This window comes from Scyliorhinus canicula, chromosome 11 (genome assembly GCF_902713615.1).
Source record: "Scyliorhinus canicula chromosome 11, sScyCan1.1, whole genome shotgun sequence".
Lineage (NCBI taxonomy): Eukaryota > Metazoa > Chordata > Chondrichthyes > Carcharhiniformes > Scyliorhinidae > Scyliorhinus > Scyliorhinus canicula.
The window spans coordinates 43,163,465-43,178,234 of NC_052156.1; the positions used below are offsets into that span (position 1 = coordinate 43,163,465).

At 49.0% G+C, this 14,770-nt stretch overlaps 1 protein-coding gene across 2 annotated transcripts in view; it reads right to left on the minus strand.

Moving 5' to 3' along the window:
• LOC119973061 (protein FAM107B-like) overlaps positions 1-14,770 on the minus strand; it is a 232,189-nt gene that overhangs the window by 117,973 nt on the left and 99,446 nt on the right. For both annotated transcript variants that reach the window (XM_038810516.1, XM_038810517.1), the window contains exon 2: positions 10,023-10,086. In XM_038810516.1, coding sequence (XP_038666444.1) covers positions 10,023-10,086 — 64 coding nt within the window. The remainder of the gene's footprint in view (positions 1-10,022; positions 10,087-14,770) is intronic.

Consider the following 14,770-nt stretch of genomic DNA (forward strand, 5'->3'; position numbering starts at 1 on the left):
GATGTTCTCCAGGAAGGAATTCAGATGGTTTCACATGTTCAAATCTGACTGATGCAGGCTTGTTTCTCTGTGTGGAGACCCACTCCTCCAATATTATGCACTAGCAGCAGAATGGTAGAGTAATAATTATGAGGATTTCAAGGGATTGTTTGAAGCACACTCCCATGCTAGCATATATTACAAGTTCTGCCATTTTTTGCAGTCATCAGGCATCCACAGTCAATATCACTTGCTACCTGATCAGACCTAGTTGAGAATTCTTAATGTTTATTGACATTTACAAACCCAGATATTTTTACATTTTTTCAGTTTCCACATTTGACAACAAAACAGCAAGAAAACCAGGAGGGGAACAATTGGGAACTACAAATCGCGGGGTAAATTTGGACAACAGCAATTTTCACTTGGGACAGCATCAATGCTCAACGAAACAAAATAGTGACTAACAAAAAGGCACAGGTAAAATAAATAACAACCTATCTTTACATACACAGGCCATGGTGCAAATTGTATCGGTTTAAGCCACGATTTTGGCAAGTTTCTGCTTGCAACAGTTGCGTTGACAACTTCAAACAATTCAGATGGGTGTAGCTGCAACATTACTAATGAAGCTGAACATCACCCAGAAAAAAACGTTTGCATGACCAGAACTCCTCCATTAGCTATACAGACCTATCCACTTTACCATTGATGTACCATGTTGCAGTGTGTAATATTTAATAACAGTAATAATCTTTATTAGTTCCACAAGCAGGCTTACATTAACAGTGCAGTAAGAAAGGGCAGCACGGTGGCGCAGTGGGTTAGCCCTGCTGCCTCACAGCGCCGAGATCCCAGGTTTGATCCCGGCTCTGGGTCACTGTCCGTGTGGAGTTTGCACATTCTCCCCGTGTTTGAGTGGGTTTCACCCCCACAACCCAAAGATGTGCAGTCCAGGTGGATTGGCCACGCTACATTGCCCCTTCATTGGAAAAAAAATGAACTGGGTACACTAAATTTATAAAACAAAGCAGTGCAGTAAGAAGTCTTACAATACCATGTTAAAGTCCAACAGGTTTGTTTGGAGTCACTAGCTTTTGGAGCGCAGCTCCTTCATCAGGTGAGTACAGGTTAGGTGGGTTTGAGGGTTGACTCACCTGGTGAAGAAGCTGCGCTCCGAAAGCTAGTGACTCCAAACAAACTTGTTGGACTTTAATCTGGTGTTGTAAGACTTCTTACTGTGCCCACCCCAGTCCAATGCTGGCATCTCCACATCATTAACACTGCAATGAAGTTACTGTGAAAATTTCTTAGTTGCCACACACCACTGCCTGTTCGGGCACACAGAGGGAGAATTCAGAATGTCAAATTCACCTAACAACACATCTTTTGGGACTTATGGGAGGAAACTGGAGCACCCGGAGGAAACGCATGCAGACACGAGGCGAACGTGCAGACTCCAAACAGACAGTGACCCAAGCCGGGAATCGAACTTGGGTCCCTGGTGCTGTGAAGCACCAGTGCTAACCACTGCGCTACCTTGGCGGTTGAGGGGCGACCTGAGAGAGGTCTACAAAATTATGAGGGCACAGACAGAGTGGATAGTCAGAGACTTTTTCCCAGGGTAGAGGGGTCAATTACTAGGGGGCATAGGTTTACGGTGCGAGGGGCAAGGTTTAGAGGAGATGTACGAGGCAAGTTTTTTACACAGAGGGTAGTGGGTGCCTGGAACTCGCTGCCGGAGGAGGTGGTGGAAGCAGGGACGATAGTGACATTTAAGGGGCATCTTGACAAATACATGAATAGAATGGGAATAGAGGGATACGGACCCCGGAAGTGTAGAAGATTTTAGTTTAGACGGGCAGCATGGACGGCACAGGCGTGGAGGGCCGAAGGGCCTGTTCCTGCACTGTACTTTTCTTTGTTCTTTGTTCTTGCCACCCGCACTTACAGGATGCACCACAGCAACTTGTAAGGCTGCTTCAACTAGACCCTCACCACCTAGAAGGAGGAAGGCAGGAGGTGCATTTGAACACCATTACCCCCAAGGTCTCTGCCATGTCATGTAGTATCCTGACTTGGGACGTTTTTTGCTGCCCCTTCACTAATGGGGCAAAGTCCTGGACCTCCCTACCGAACATCATTTTGGAGACACTTTCCTGACTCGGAGTGCAACAATGCAACAAGTCTCACTGCCACAGAAGACGGTCAAGTTTGAAACTCTTTCCTTCCTTTGAGTGAATGCAATTGAAAGTTGCAAGAACGAGTTTGAATTAAGCCTCGGATATTTGTATGCGAGGTGGACACGTAGAAATCGATGGCGAGGGACTTCCGGTGGTGGCAATACGGAGCTAAGCCGCACATTCGGCGGCTCCTGCTAAAATCGGACTTTGGGGCTCTTTTCAGGGCCCCCAACGGAAATTCGTCGACAAATCCCAACGTGGGAAGGGGTCTGGAGTAGATCCCTAAGGTTCTATGGTCCGACCAGGAGTGGGGTGAGTAGAAAAACATTGGAAGCGCCCCTGGAAAAGCGGGGGAAGAGAAACAAAATGGCGGCCGGCGGAGCCCTCGAGGAGTGGAGGCAGTGGGCACAGGAGCAGCAGGAGACTCTGCTGCGCTGGTTCCAGGAGCTTAAGGTGGAGCTGCTGGAGTCGCTGAAGGCTACCACCAGAGAGTCTGATGGAGACTCAGACAGCCCAGTGGGCCGCGATCCGGGAGCTGCAGCAGCAGGCCTCTGCAAGGGAGGATGAGGCCGTGGCCATCGCGGGGAAGGTGGAGATGCACGAGGAGCTCCATAAAAAGTGGCAGGAGTAGTTCGAGGAGCTGGACAACCGGTTGAGGCGGAAGAATTTGAGGATCCTGGGCCTCAAGGAGGGGCTGGAGGGGTCGGACCTGGTGGCCTATGTGGTCGTTATACTGAACTCGTTGATTGGAGCTGGATCCTTCCAGGGGCCCCTGGAGTTGGAGGGGGCCCACAGAATTCTGGCTAGGTGGTCCAAGCCGAACGAGCCGCCGCGGGCGGTGTTGGTGCGGTTTCACCGGTTCGTTGATCGTGAGTGCGTGCTCCGGTGGGCCAAGAATGAGCGGAGCAGCAAGTGGGAGAACACGGAGGTGCGGATCTTCCAGGACTGGAGTGCAGAGGTGGCTAACCGGAGGGCCGGGTTCAACCGGACGAAGGCGGTGCTCCACAGACGGAGCGTGACGTTTGGCATGTTGCAGCCGGCACGTCTATGGGTCATCTACAAGGACCGGCACCATTATTTTGAGTCCCCGGAGGAGATGTGGGCCTTTGTGCAGGCCGAGAAACTGGACTCCAACTGAGGGTCGAAGATGGGGGATTTTGAATGATAATGTAATTGTGTTTAATTTTTGCTCTGGAGGGGGGGGGTTCTCTGGTTAATGCAAGATGTGTGTTGGCTTTAGGGTGGGTGGGGTGATGTCGTTATGTCTTTTTGTATGGGTCTGGTGGACGGGTTCGGGCAGGGAGGTAAACTGGGAGTGTGGGGAGCTGGTGGTGGGGACTGGCAATGGGAGTTGCCCTAGAGGAGGCGGGGTTGGGCAGGGCGAAAGCGCGGGCTTTCCTCTGGTTTCCCGTGCTGGGGGCGGAGTCGGGGCTGAGAAGCCCGGGCCGTTGCTGGCTGTTATTTTCCCGCGCAAGAGCGGGGGGGGGGGGGGGGGGGGGGGGGGGGAGGGGAGGGGGGGGGGAGGGGCCTGCGGATGGGCACGAATGTGGAGGAGTAGTCCCACGTGGGGAGAAGTCGGAGGTATGGCGGGAGTCACCGGGGTCAGCAGAAGTTTGCTGGCTCACAGGAGTGCTATGGAGGGAGGGGCGCGGCTAGAAGAGGTCCTGGCCTTGGGGGAGGGGGGGGGGGGGTACCGGCTTGCTGCTGAAATGGCCAGGAAGGAGCTGGAGGATGCAGGGGGTGCTGGGGGGGGGGGGGGGGGGGGGGGGGGAGTTGCCGCCGTGGGGAACAGACCAAGCGGGGGATGCTGGCCAGTGGTGGGCAGGGGATGGGTTATGGCTAATCGGCAGGGAAGGGGGGCAGGGAGCCCTCTGATCCGGCTGATAACCTGGAATGTGAGGGGGCTGAATGGGCCGGTCAAGCGGGCCCGGGTGTTTGCGCACTTGAAGGGGCTGAAGGCGGATGTGGCCATGCTCCAAGAGACACACCTGAAAGTGGCGGACCAGGTTCGGCTGAGGAAGGGATGGGTGGGCCAAGTATTTCATTCAGGGCTGGATGCGAAGAATCGGGGGGTGGTGATCCTGGTGGTAAAGAGGGTGTTGTTTGAGGCGCTGAGGGTGGTGGCTGACAGTGGCGGGAGGTATGTGATGGTGAGTGGTAAGGTGCAGGGGGAGCGGGTGGTGTTGGTGAATGTTTACTCCCCAAATTGGGACGACGCGGGGTTCATGCAGCGCATGTTGGGCCACATTCCGGACCTGGAGGTGGGGGGCCTGATCATGGGGGGGGGACTTCAACACGGTGCTGGATCCCCCATTGGATCGATCCAAGTCCCGGACGGGTAGGAGGCCAGCGGCGGCTAAGGTGTTGAAGGGATTTATGGACCAGATGGGAGGGGTGGATCCCTGGAGGTTTGCGAGGCCAAGGACCAGGGGGTACTCGTTTTTCTCCCACGTGCATAAGGCCTATTCAAGGATTGATTTTTTTGTCCTGAGCAGGGGGCTGGTTTTGAGGGTGGAGGATGCCGAATACTCTGCCATTGCCATTTCGGATCATGCACTGGGTGGACCTCGGGCTGGGGGAGTAGAGGGACCAACGTCCACTCTGGCGCTTGGAGGTGGGGCTGCTGGCAGATGAGGATGTGTCCGGGAGGGTTCGGGGGTGTATTGAGAGGTACCTTGAGGCCAACGATAACGGGGAGGTCCGAATGGGGACGGTCTGGGAGGCATTGAAGGCGGTGATTAGAGGGGAGTTGATTTCCATCCAAACCCATAGGGATAGGGGGGAGCAGAGGGAGAGGGAGAGATTGATAGGGGAGATGGTGAGGGTGGATAGGAGATATGCGGAGGCTCCGGAGGAGGGATTGCTGGGGGAAATGCGCAGCCTCCAGGCCAGGTTCGACTTATTGACTACCAGAAAGGCGGAAGCTCAGTGGAGGAAAGCACAGGGGGCAGTGTATGAATATGGGGAGAAGGCAAGCAGAATGCTGGCACACCAGCTCCGAAAGCGGGACGCGGCCAGGGAAATTGGGGGAGTGATGGATAGAGTTGGGAAGGTGGTGCGGAGGGGGGTTGTCGTTAATGGGGCCTTTAGGGACTTTTTATGGGGAACTGTACTGTTCTGAACCCCCGGTGGAGGGGGGGGGGGGGGAGAAATGGGGTGCTTCTTGGACAAGCTGCGATTTCCGAGGGTGGAGGAGGGCAGGTGGAGGGACTCGGGGCGCCGATTGAGCTGGAGGAGCTGGTTAAAGGGATAGGGAGCATGCAGTCGGGGAAGGCGCCGGGGCCGGATGGGTTTCCGGCCGAATTTTATAAAAGGTATGCGGACCTGTTGGGCCCCCTGTTGGTCCGGACCTTTAACAAGACAAGGGAGGGTGGGGCTTTGCCCCCAACTATGTCACGGGCACTGATTTCCTTGATCCTGAAGCGGGACAAGGACCCTCTGCAGTGTGGGTCATATAGGCCGATCTCGCTGCTAAATGTAGACGCCAAGCTGCTGGCAAAGATCTTAGCCACAAGAATAGAGGATTGTGTGCTGGGGGTCATTCACGAGGACCAGACGGGGTTTGTGAAGGGAAGGCAGTTGAATACAAACATACGAAGGCTCCTCAACGTTATTATGATGCCGGCTGTGGAAGGGGAGGCGGAGATAGTGGTGGCATTAGATGCGGAGAAGGCCTTTGATAGGGTTGAATGAGGGTATCTGTGGGAGTTATTGGAAAGGTTTGGGTTTGGGGAGGGGTTTGTCTGTTGGGTGAGGTTGCTCTATGAGGTCCCGATGGCGAGTGTAGCCATGAATAGGAGGAGGTCAGAGTACTTTCGGCTGTACCGGGGGACGAGACAGGGGTGTCCCCTGTCCCCCTTGCTCTTTGCGTTGGCAATTGAGCCCCTGGCCATGGCGTTGAGGGAGTCAGGGAACTGGAGGGGCCTGGTGCGGGGTGGGGAGGAGCATCGAGTGTCGCTTTATGCGGACGACCTGTTGCTGTATGTGGCGGACCCGGTGGGCTGGATGCCGGAGGTGATGAGGATTCTTAGTGAATTTGGGGGCTTCTCTGGGTATAAGCTGAACCTGGGCAAGAGCGAGTTGTTCGTGGTGCACCCGAGGGACCAGGAGGAGGGGATTGGTAGGCTCCCACTGAAGCAGGTAGGGAAGAGCTTCAGGTACTAGGAGTCCAGGTGGCTGGGAGCTGGGGGACCCTGCACAAGCTCAACCTCACAAGGTTGGTGGAGTAGATGGAGGAGGAGTTCAAAAGGTGAGATATGTTACCGCTGTCACTGGCGGGCAGGGTGCAGTCAGTCAAGATGACGGTGCTCCCGAGGTTTTTGTTCCTGTTCCAGTGTCTCCCCCTCCTTAGCCCGAAGACCTTTTTTTAGGAGGGTCAACAGGAGTATTACGGGATTTGTGTGGGCGCATGGGGCTCCGAGGGTGAGAAGGGTGTTCTTGGAAAGGGACAGGGATAGGGGGGGGCTGGCGCTGCCCAACCTCTGTGGGTACTATTGGGCTGCCAACTCAGCGATGGTGCGTAAGTGGGTAATGGACGGGGAAGGGGGAGCATGGAAGAGGATGGAGAGGGCGTCCTGTGTGAGCACGAGCCTGGAGGCGCTGGTAACAGCACCATTGCCGCTCCCTCCAACGAGGTATAACACGAGCCCGGTGGTGACGGCTACCCTCAAAATGTGGGGGCAATGGAGACGGCATGGGGGAGAAGTGGGGGGCTCGATGGAGGCCCCGATACGGGGGAACCATCGGTTTGTTCAGGGGAGCATTGATGGCGGATTTCTGGGCTGGCACAGGGTAGGGGTTAGGAGGTTGAGGGACCTGTTTGTGGAGGGGAGGTTTGCGAGCTTGGGGGAGTTAGAGGGGAAGTTTGGGCTCCCCCCGGGGAACATGTTTCGGTACATGCAGGTTAGGGCGTTTGCCAGGCGGCAGGTGGAGGGGTTCCCCTTGTTGCCCCCACGTGGGGTATGGGACAGGGTGCTCTCGGAGGTGTGGGTTGGAGGAGGGAGGATTTCGGACATATACCGGGTAATGCAGGAGGTAGACGAGGCCTCGGTGGAGGAACTGAAGGGTAAATGGGAAGAGGAGCTGGGTGAGAAGATTGAGGAGGGGACGTGGGCGGATGCCCTGGAGAGAGTGAATTCCTCCTCTTCCTGTGCGAGGCTTAGCCTCATACAGTCCAAGGTGCTGCATAGGGCCCACATGACTGGGACGAGGATGAGTAGGTTTTTCGGGGGCGAAGATAGGCGTGCTAGGTGCTCGGGGAGCCCAGCGAAGCGCGCCCACATGTTTTGGGCATGCCCGGCACTGGAGGAGTTCTGGAAGGGGGTAGCAAGGACGGTGTCGAGGGTGGTGGGATCCAGGTTCAAGCCAGGCTGGGGACTCGCAATTTTTGGGGTTGCAGTGGAGCCGGGAATGCAGGAGGCGAAAGAGGCCGGTGTCCTGGCCTTTGCGTCCCTAGTAGTCCGGCGGAGGATTCTTCCTCAGTGGAAGGATGCGAGGCCCCTAAGCGTGGAAGCCTGGATCAATGATATGGCGGGGTTCATCAAATTGGAGAAGGTGAAATTTGCCCTGAGGGGATCAGTACAGGGGTTCTTTAGGCGGTGGCAGCCTTTCCTGGAATTCCTGGCGGAACGGTAGGGAAATAGGCCGGCAGCAGCAGCAACCCGGGGGTAGTGGGGGTTGGTGGGGGGGGGGGGGGGGGGGGGGGGGGTTGGTTCGGTGGGAGGGAGAATTGTGTACATGGGTTTGTTGGAGGTGGCGGGTGTTATCTCTTTCCTTTTTGTGTTTGCTTTTTTTTGTTTATGTAGTTGCTTTTGTAGTTGGGTGGGTGTTGTTCTTGGGTTTTTACCATGGTTGTTTTGTTAATTGTTTTGTTGTTTATATTTTGTAAAAATCTTAATAAAAATTATTTTTTAAAAAATAAATAAATCGATGGTGAGGAGAGCAGGTGGAATGCCAGAAGAAGGATTTTTTTCAAGATAAAGAAACGAATGCAGGAAACAACCACCGACACTTGGCACTCAGGTTTTTACAGTGAACTACAGGAATGTTGAATCCTCTCACACACAGCTTACTGCGGCAAGGCAACATTGAGAACACATGTATAGCCATATAGCACCTTGAATTTGAAGCACCTAAAACTCTTATTGAGCTTGTGGAATGTGGATGCATGAGCCAGAGCCAAAAGCTATATTAATGATATTAACCACAGCAGAAACTTCCAAGTTCTGTTCTATCCAAATGCAGTGACTAGCAATCGGTGAGATGGCGCCTTACTGTATGGCATTGATGATATGGCGACGATAATGAGGGGAGATGAACATTAGTAGACATTTAGAATGGCTGCAGTTACTACTCGCTAATTGTGCAGAGGGTAGCATGGTAGCATAGTGGATAGCACAATTGCTTCACAGCTCCAGGGTCCCAGGTTCGATTCCCGGCTTGGGTCACTGTCTGTGCGGAGTCTGCATGTTCTTTCCGTGCATGTGTGGGTTTCCTCCGGGTGCTCCGGTTTCCTCCCACAGTCCAAAGATGTGCAGGTTAGGTGGATTGTCCATGCTAAATTGCCCTTAGTGTCCAAAATTGCCCTTAGTGTTGGGTGGGGTTACTGGGTTATGGGGGTGTAGTGGGCTTGGGTAGTGTGCTCTTTCCAAGAGCTGGGCAGACACAGTGGGCCGAATGGCCTCCTTCTGCACTGTAAATTCTATGATTTATTGATGATAAATATGATAATGGAGAAACATAATGAGTTTTCCTCACTAAAGCAGAAGATAATGGGGAGAAGGCAGAGGAACAAGATTAGTTTTAGCTGGATCTGCTGGGACGAATCACCTTGTGTGTTGTCAGCATCCATACTTCAGAGGCAGGACTGACCAATGCTTATGGTCTGGTTATTAATTTTTATCAGAGAATATCTATGTTGGAAACAGTGGGATTATGAACTCCCCAATGTTCGATGGCATCCAATTCTTGAAAGTGCATGATAAACAATGCCCATGAATTGTGGAACGTTTCCATCCTCCCCCTTGGCTCAAATGTCACCTTCCAGAGCGTCAAAAATTCCAGCAGGTTCCCCCCACCAAGCGGAGGCGAGGAATATTATAACATGGATACATAGGCACCGACGCAATGATAATGAAGGGGGTTGAACATTAGTGGACATTTAGAATGGCTGCAGTTACAACGCGCTAATTGTGCAGTTTGCCTTGTCCCTGACACCACTTTCAAAAATGGGCTAGGCACCTTTGGAAAGGGCAGAACATCAGCACCATAGCTGGAATGACTTATGTCAAATGTTCATCATTGTTTGCTCAAGCATTAATAGGTTTCCTTCCAGCATGTTTAAAAAACAGGACCAGATTAAGACTCCCAGTATTGAGTAAATTGAGTATAGGTAGCAATTTTGTGTAAGGTCTGTTTTTGACTTGGAGATCCCTCAGAGCTGCACTCTCTCCGATGAGCAATGGAACAGGCCCCCATTATGGGAGTAAACTGCAGTTTTAGTGAAGTCATGGGAACAGCTGCAAGAAAATTCCAACACCAAAATGTAATGTTTGCTTTGAAGTTGCGTATTTCAAACTACAGTGTTGTCAACTCGCATATCAATTGATAAGTTATTCAAGCATCCTCCCGATTAATTGTGGCTCAATGCGATATCTTCAAGCTGTCCTCACTGGATTGTGGTAGGTGTACCCCACTACTGCCAATCAGTTGAATTCTAGGCAGTTGACATTTCGATGTGTTTCACTTAATTTAACCTAATTTTGTTACATTTTCTAATCTGGACCCAAAGTCAGTCTGAATATTTGCACTTACATATTTTCATTCCAGCTGGATTTAGTATCACTTAGAATGAGAGCTTACCTGAGCCATTCAGTATATGTTGTCTATTTTCACTTTGTGACTTGGATTGTAAAGAATATTCTTTCTGTAAGAAAAAAAAGTGGAAAATATTGATGGATGTGCACATATATATTGATATTTTCCCCTTGGCTGAGTTGATTTTTGGGAATGAAATTAATTAATCTCCTCCCCAGAAAGTGAAAATGTAAAATTGTCTATTTTTGCCACATCTATTCTGCCAAATCTGTCATCTTTTCAGCAATTTCTGCTCTTGTTAAGAGAATTCTTCAACTTGAGTGGAAAAAATATAGACTGTCTCCCCCGCAGAACAGTGGTGATGAAATATGCTCGGTTACTTGCCAGAACAGACAAGCTTGGAAAACGAACCAGTGCCTCTTATGATATGGCAAGAAACTTAATCAGGATTGTCTTCATCATGATCAAGACAATCATGTATTGATCATATAGAAGACAATTGTTCAGTTGTTCACTTTGTGTGTGCAGTGAGATCACACCCAAAATATAGAAAGGGAGTAGCGAGCAACTGTAGATTTGTTTTTCATTCCTTCGTGGTGTGTGTGTTGGAGAAGTTATTGCTAGTATGTACAGAGTCTACATAATTCAGATGTAAGTGCACAGTTGTACTACTGAACAGAACACATCCGTTAGCACTGCTACTGATGGAATCACTACCCCTGCTGTACAAGTACCAACAAAAACCGACACCTGATCTCGGCTTCCTGTTTAGAGAAAATCATCATTCTACAAGTCGAATGAACATTTTGACCGAGGAGGACATGGATATGGTTGGTTCAGTTAGCTATATTCAGTTTCTCTTTAGAATAACTCAAGGCCTACACACTTCAAACAGAAGTCAAATAATTAACCTCCCATGAGTTCTTCCTCCTAAAATTATTGGGCTTATTTTCTCATCAGCATTGTGCATGCTTAGCTTGTAGATAGCAACTCTGGCACATCTGCCTTGAGAGAAAAGAGATTTAGATGGTTGTATGCCATTTTGGTTTAGAAAAATATGGTACAAGAGGCTAAATTGCAGACTTACAAATGCAAGGTCAAAGTCGTCTCTTTATCATCACTGATCAATAGCTTTGAACAAGATTTAAGAATAGGGAGGAATGTGTGTCAGCAACAAATACCTAATTTCAATAGTGCTGAGAAGAGAAACATATTGCTGAAACTTTTGGACTTGCACTCATCAGGACAAATGCAAGGATGCCAAAATTTAAATGATCACAGCAATTTATACTACAGGAGAAAAGGATGCTGATTGGTTGGCAATTTGACTCTGATTGGCAAAGGTATTTCCATGGAGAAAGTGATAGAGAACAATTGGCTTCCCAAGCTCCTGGGTAATTCAAAAATAATGCAAGGCTTGAACATATGTTCCTTATAGTTTGCAGAGAATTGGACCCTGGGTATGAATGTGTGTCACTTTCAGCAAGCATAAATGAGCCATGTTAAAAACTCAACTGATTAAATTCTAAATTGATTGCTGGTGTAAGTATTAGCACAAATAGGATTGCTCAGCAAATGCTACCCCATTGCAGAATCACATCTAACAGAAGACATTTTGTTTAGGGTTTTGCAAGTGCGGGCCTGGTTGAATATGTGGTGTGTACTCCATCTATTGCAGAGAAACCGAAGAAACATGCTGTGTGGTTCGATCAGCAAATTACTGGGACATACTGCCTACATACTTAGCGTTAATCTGGCACTAAAATTCATACACAACAATGCTCAATTGTGTGGAAGGCTGAACACCTTTTTCGACTGGTGGCAGCATCCTGTTCGTGGAAAATGCCACTTGTGTATCCACTGTACAGTAGCAGCTTGAAACAACTTGTCGTTCAAAAATGGTTAGAAGGTGAGCTATTTGCTCATGTTGTAAGCCTAATGCAGAAGTAGAATGTATCAAAGCTATCGTGTCGGACAATGACTATCTTTTTTTAAAGTATTTTAATTCAAATTTGTGACATTTAAAACACATAACATTACAAAGTAAAACCAACACAAAACCCCAAACCTGGCCCCCCAACAACCTAACCAACCTCCCCACCTCCCACCCTCCCTCCACCCCTAGCTGATGACAGTAAGAAATGTAGTAATAATAATAATAATCGCTTGTCACAAGTAGGCTCCAATGAAGTTACTGTGAAAAGCCCCTAGTCGCCACATTCCGGCGCCTGTTCGGGAAGGCCGGTACCGGAATTGAACCCGCGCTGCTGGCCTTATTCTGCATTACAAGCCAGCTGTTTAGCCCACTGTGCTAAACCAGCCCCCATAAACAAACAACATCTTTTATTGGACCCCTCACTCTACCCCATCAGGACAAATTCCATCTTTTCCAATTACAAGAACGCCATTAAATCCCCCCGCCCTACCAAGGCACAGAGTGGAGAAACTGACTTCCACCCTGCCTGCAAGTGATCAACGAGGTGAAGGCCCCATCAGCCCCAGCTCCCATCTGCATCGCCAGCGAGTCCGACACCCCAAATATGGCCCCCAGAGGATTGGGCTCTAAACCCACATGCAAGACCGCTGACTTGGTGCTGAAAAACCACCCCCAAAATTTCTCCAACTTCGGTCAGTACCAGAACATGAGTACGTGATTGGATGGATCCCCTCCCACAGCCCACAAATATCCTCCACCCCCTCAAACAATTGGCTCATCTTTGACTTTGTCAGGTACGCTATGTGCACTAACTTTAGCTGTATTAACCCCCGCCTCGCGCATGAGTTTGAGGCATTCACCCTCTGCAGCACCTCACGCCACAGCCTCTCCTTAACCCCCTCCAGAGATGCCATATCCTCCTCCAAAATCCTCCCATAGATCGCTGAGCCCCCCGCCCCAAAATCCTGCATCTGCATGTCCCTGAAATCCTCCCCTAGCAGGATCCCAAACTACTCCCCAGCTCCTTCAAACTTGTAAACCGCCCTTCTTAAAATAAGTGGACAATGACAATGTGAAGTTGTACGAAATAAGTAATGGCATGATGGGAAAACTGGTCAACTAGTTGGTACAATGTAAGAAAAGCTGACTTTGCATGACTTAAAGCCTGAATAAGATTGGAGAAGGTCAAGCCGTTCTGAAATTTCTGACCTCTGCAACTTCTGATATGACTAACTCGTCATAACCCAAGGCAGTCTAAATAAGATGAGATAAGGTCAGGAAGGAACAAGTCTCCTCCTACCTTTTAATGTTCCATCAAAGGACAAGATAATGGTATGAGTGATGAGACAAAGAGTCCTGGAAGGTCAGCAAGGTGACGCCTGTTTTATGATATTGCTTATGTTTATACTTCTGAGCGAATTCCTGACTAAGCTGTAGTCATGTAATCCTGATTCTGATAATGTATAAATACTGAGCTGATTCTCTGTGAAAGCGCAAACTTAGGAAGGAATCAGCAGTAATACTAACTGCTCTCTGACCTCAAGTTTCAGCCATTACTGCATGCAGTCTGTTCGTAAATAAAGTCTTGTTATTTTTCCATAACGAGCGTTGTTGAATCTTTCTACCACAGTCCAGAAGCGGGAAAATTATTGACTTCTACAACTATCTTAATCAGAATAGTGTTTGCTGTATATCGTACAAACTTACAAATGTCCCAAAGGACGTTGCGTTTTGAACCTAAAATGTGCCCAGCCTAAGCCAAATTACCTTGGAAAAGCAAAGTATCTCAAAAATTTGAAAATGACTTTCTTATCAGCGGTATTAACGTTCTGTACTACCAGGAGTAAAATCTTCACTTCTATAAATGATCCAAAAATTATGCCTGTTGAACATTTCCAAGCTCAACTGCTGGGGGGGGGGGGGGGGGGGGGGGGGGAAGAGACAGGATTTTAACGCAAAGGGGTAGATTTTCTGCTTGAGTTCAATCTGCAATCCACCGTGCAAATTGTGCTCAAAATTGCACTCATTTTCTGAATTGAATTTTTTGCTCAGCTTTTCTTCAAATTCATTTGCATATTGTTGAATGTATTGTGTTCCATGAACCATTGTGACCAGGCAGCTTTTTGGAATGGCATTTTTATTCTTGCAGTAAAATATTCATTGATATTATTAAGAGCGGTAGCCGGGTGCAGCTTTATTAATATTGTTGGAACTAGGTTTATCACAAAAAAAAAGCATTTTTAGTAAAAGTGCCTAGGCAACCACATGTGAGTCACCTAAACAACTGAAACTGAGTTCAATAAAGGATATAGAAACATTTATTAGTGTTATTGATGTACAGTAGTCAGTATCTTAGTTATTAAGTATTTAGTATTTAAAACTATTAAATGGTGGCTATTATTGCTGGTGCAGTTAAAAGCAGCTTCATTTTAGGAGCGTCCTTTGTGGTATCAGGGTCTGGCATAGAAAGGATTAACGTGGGATTGAGTACAGTGTGATGTAAAGGAACACCTGACCTGAGTCGAGAGGGCTGTCTTGTACAAGACAGAGATGTGTGTAGAAGCAAGCATGGAGACATTCCTAGTTTAGACCCTTTACTACATATATGTATATAATTACAAGTAGTTAATAAATACTTACTGTTAAATTATACAAGACACAGGACCTCTTTGTGAGACTTACCAAACTACACACAACATCCTACAACATGGTGGCAGCCATTGGAACTGAGAACCTCAAAGAAAGTTGAGGAAAATGTAAAACCCGAAAGATTGATAAAGCAGCATTCTGACCTGTTGAAAAGCACCCGAAGTGCAGGTGCAGAAGGAGATAGATAGAGAAAACCTCCAAAGCAGGA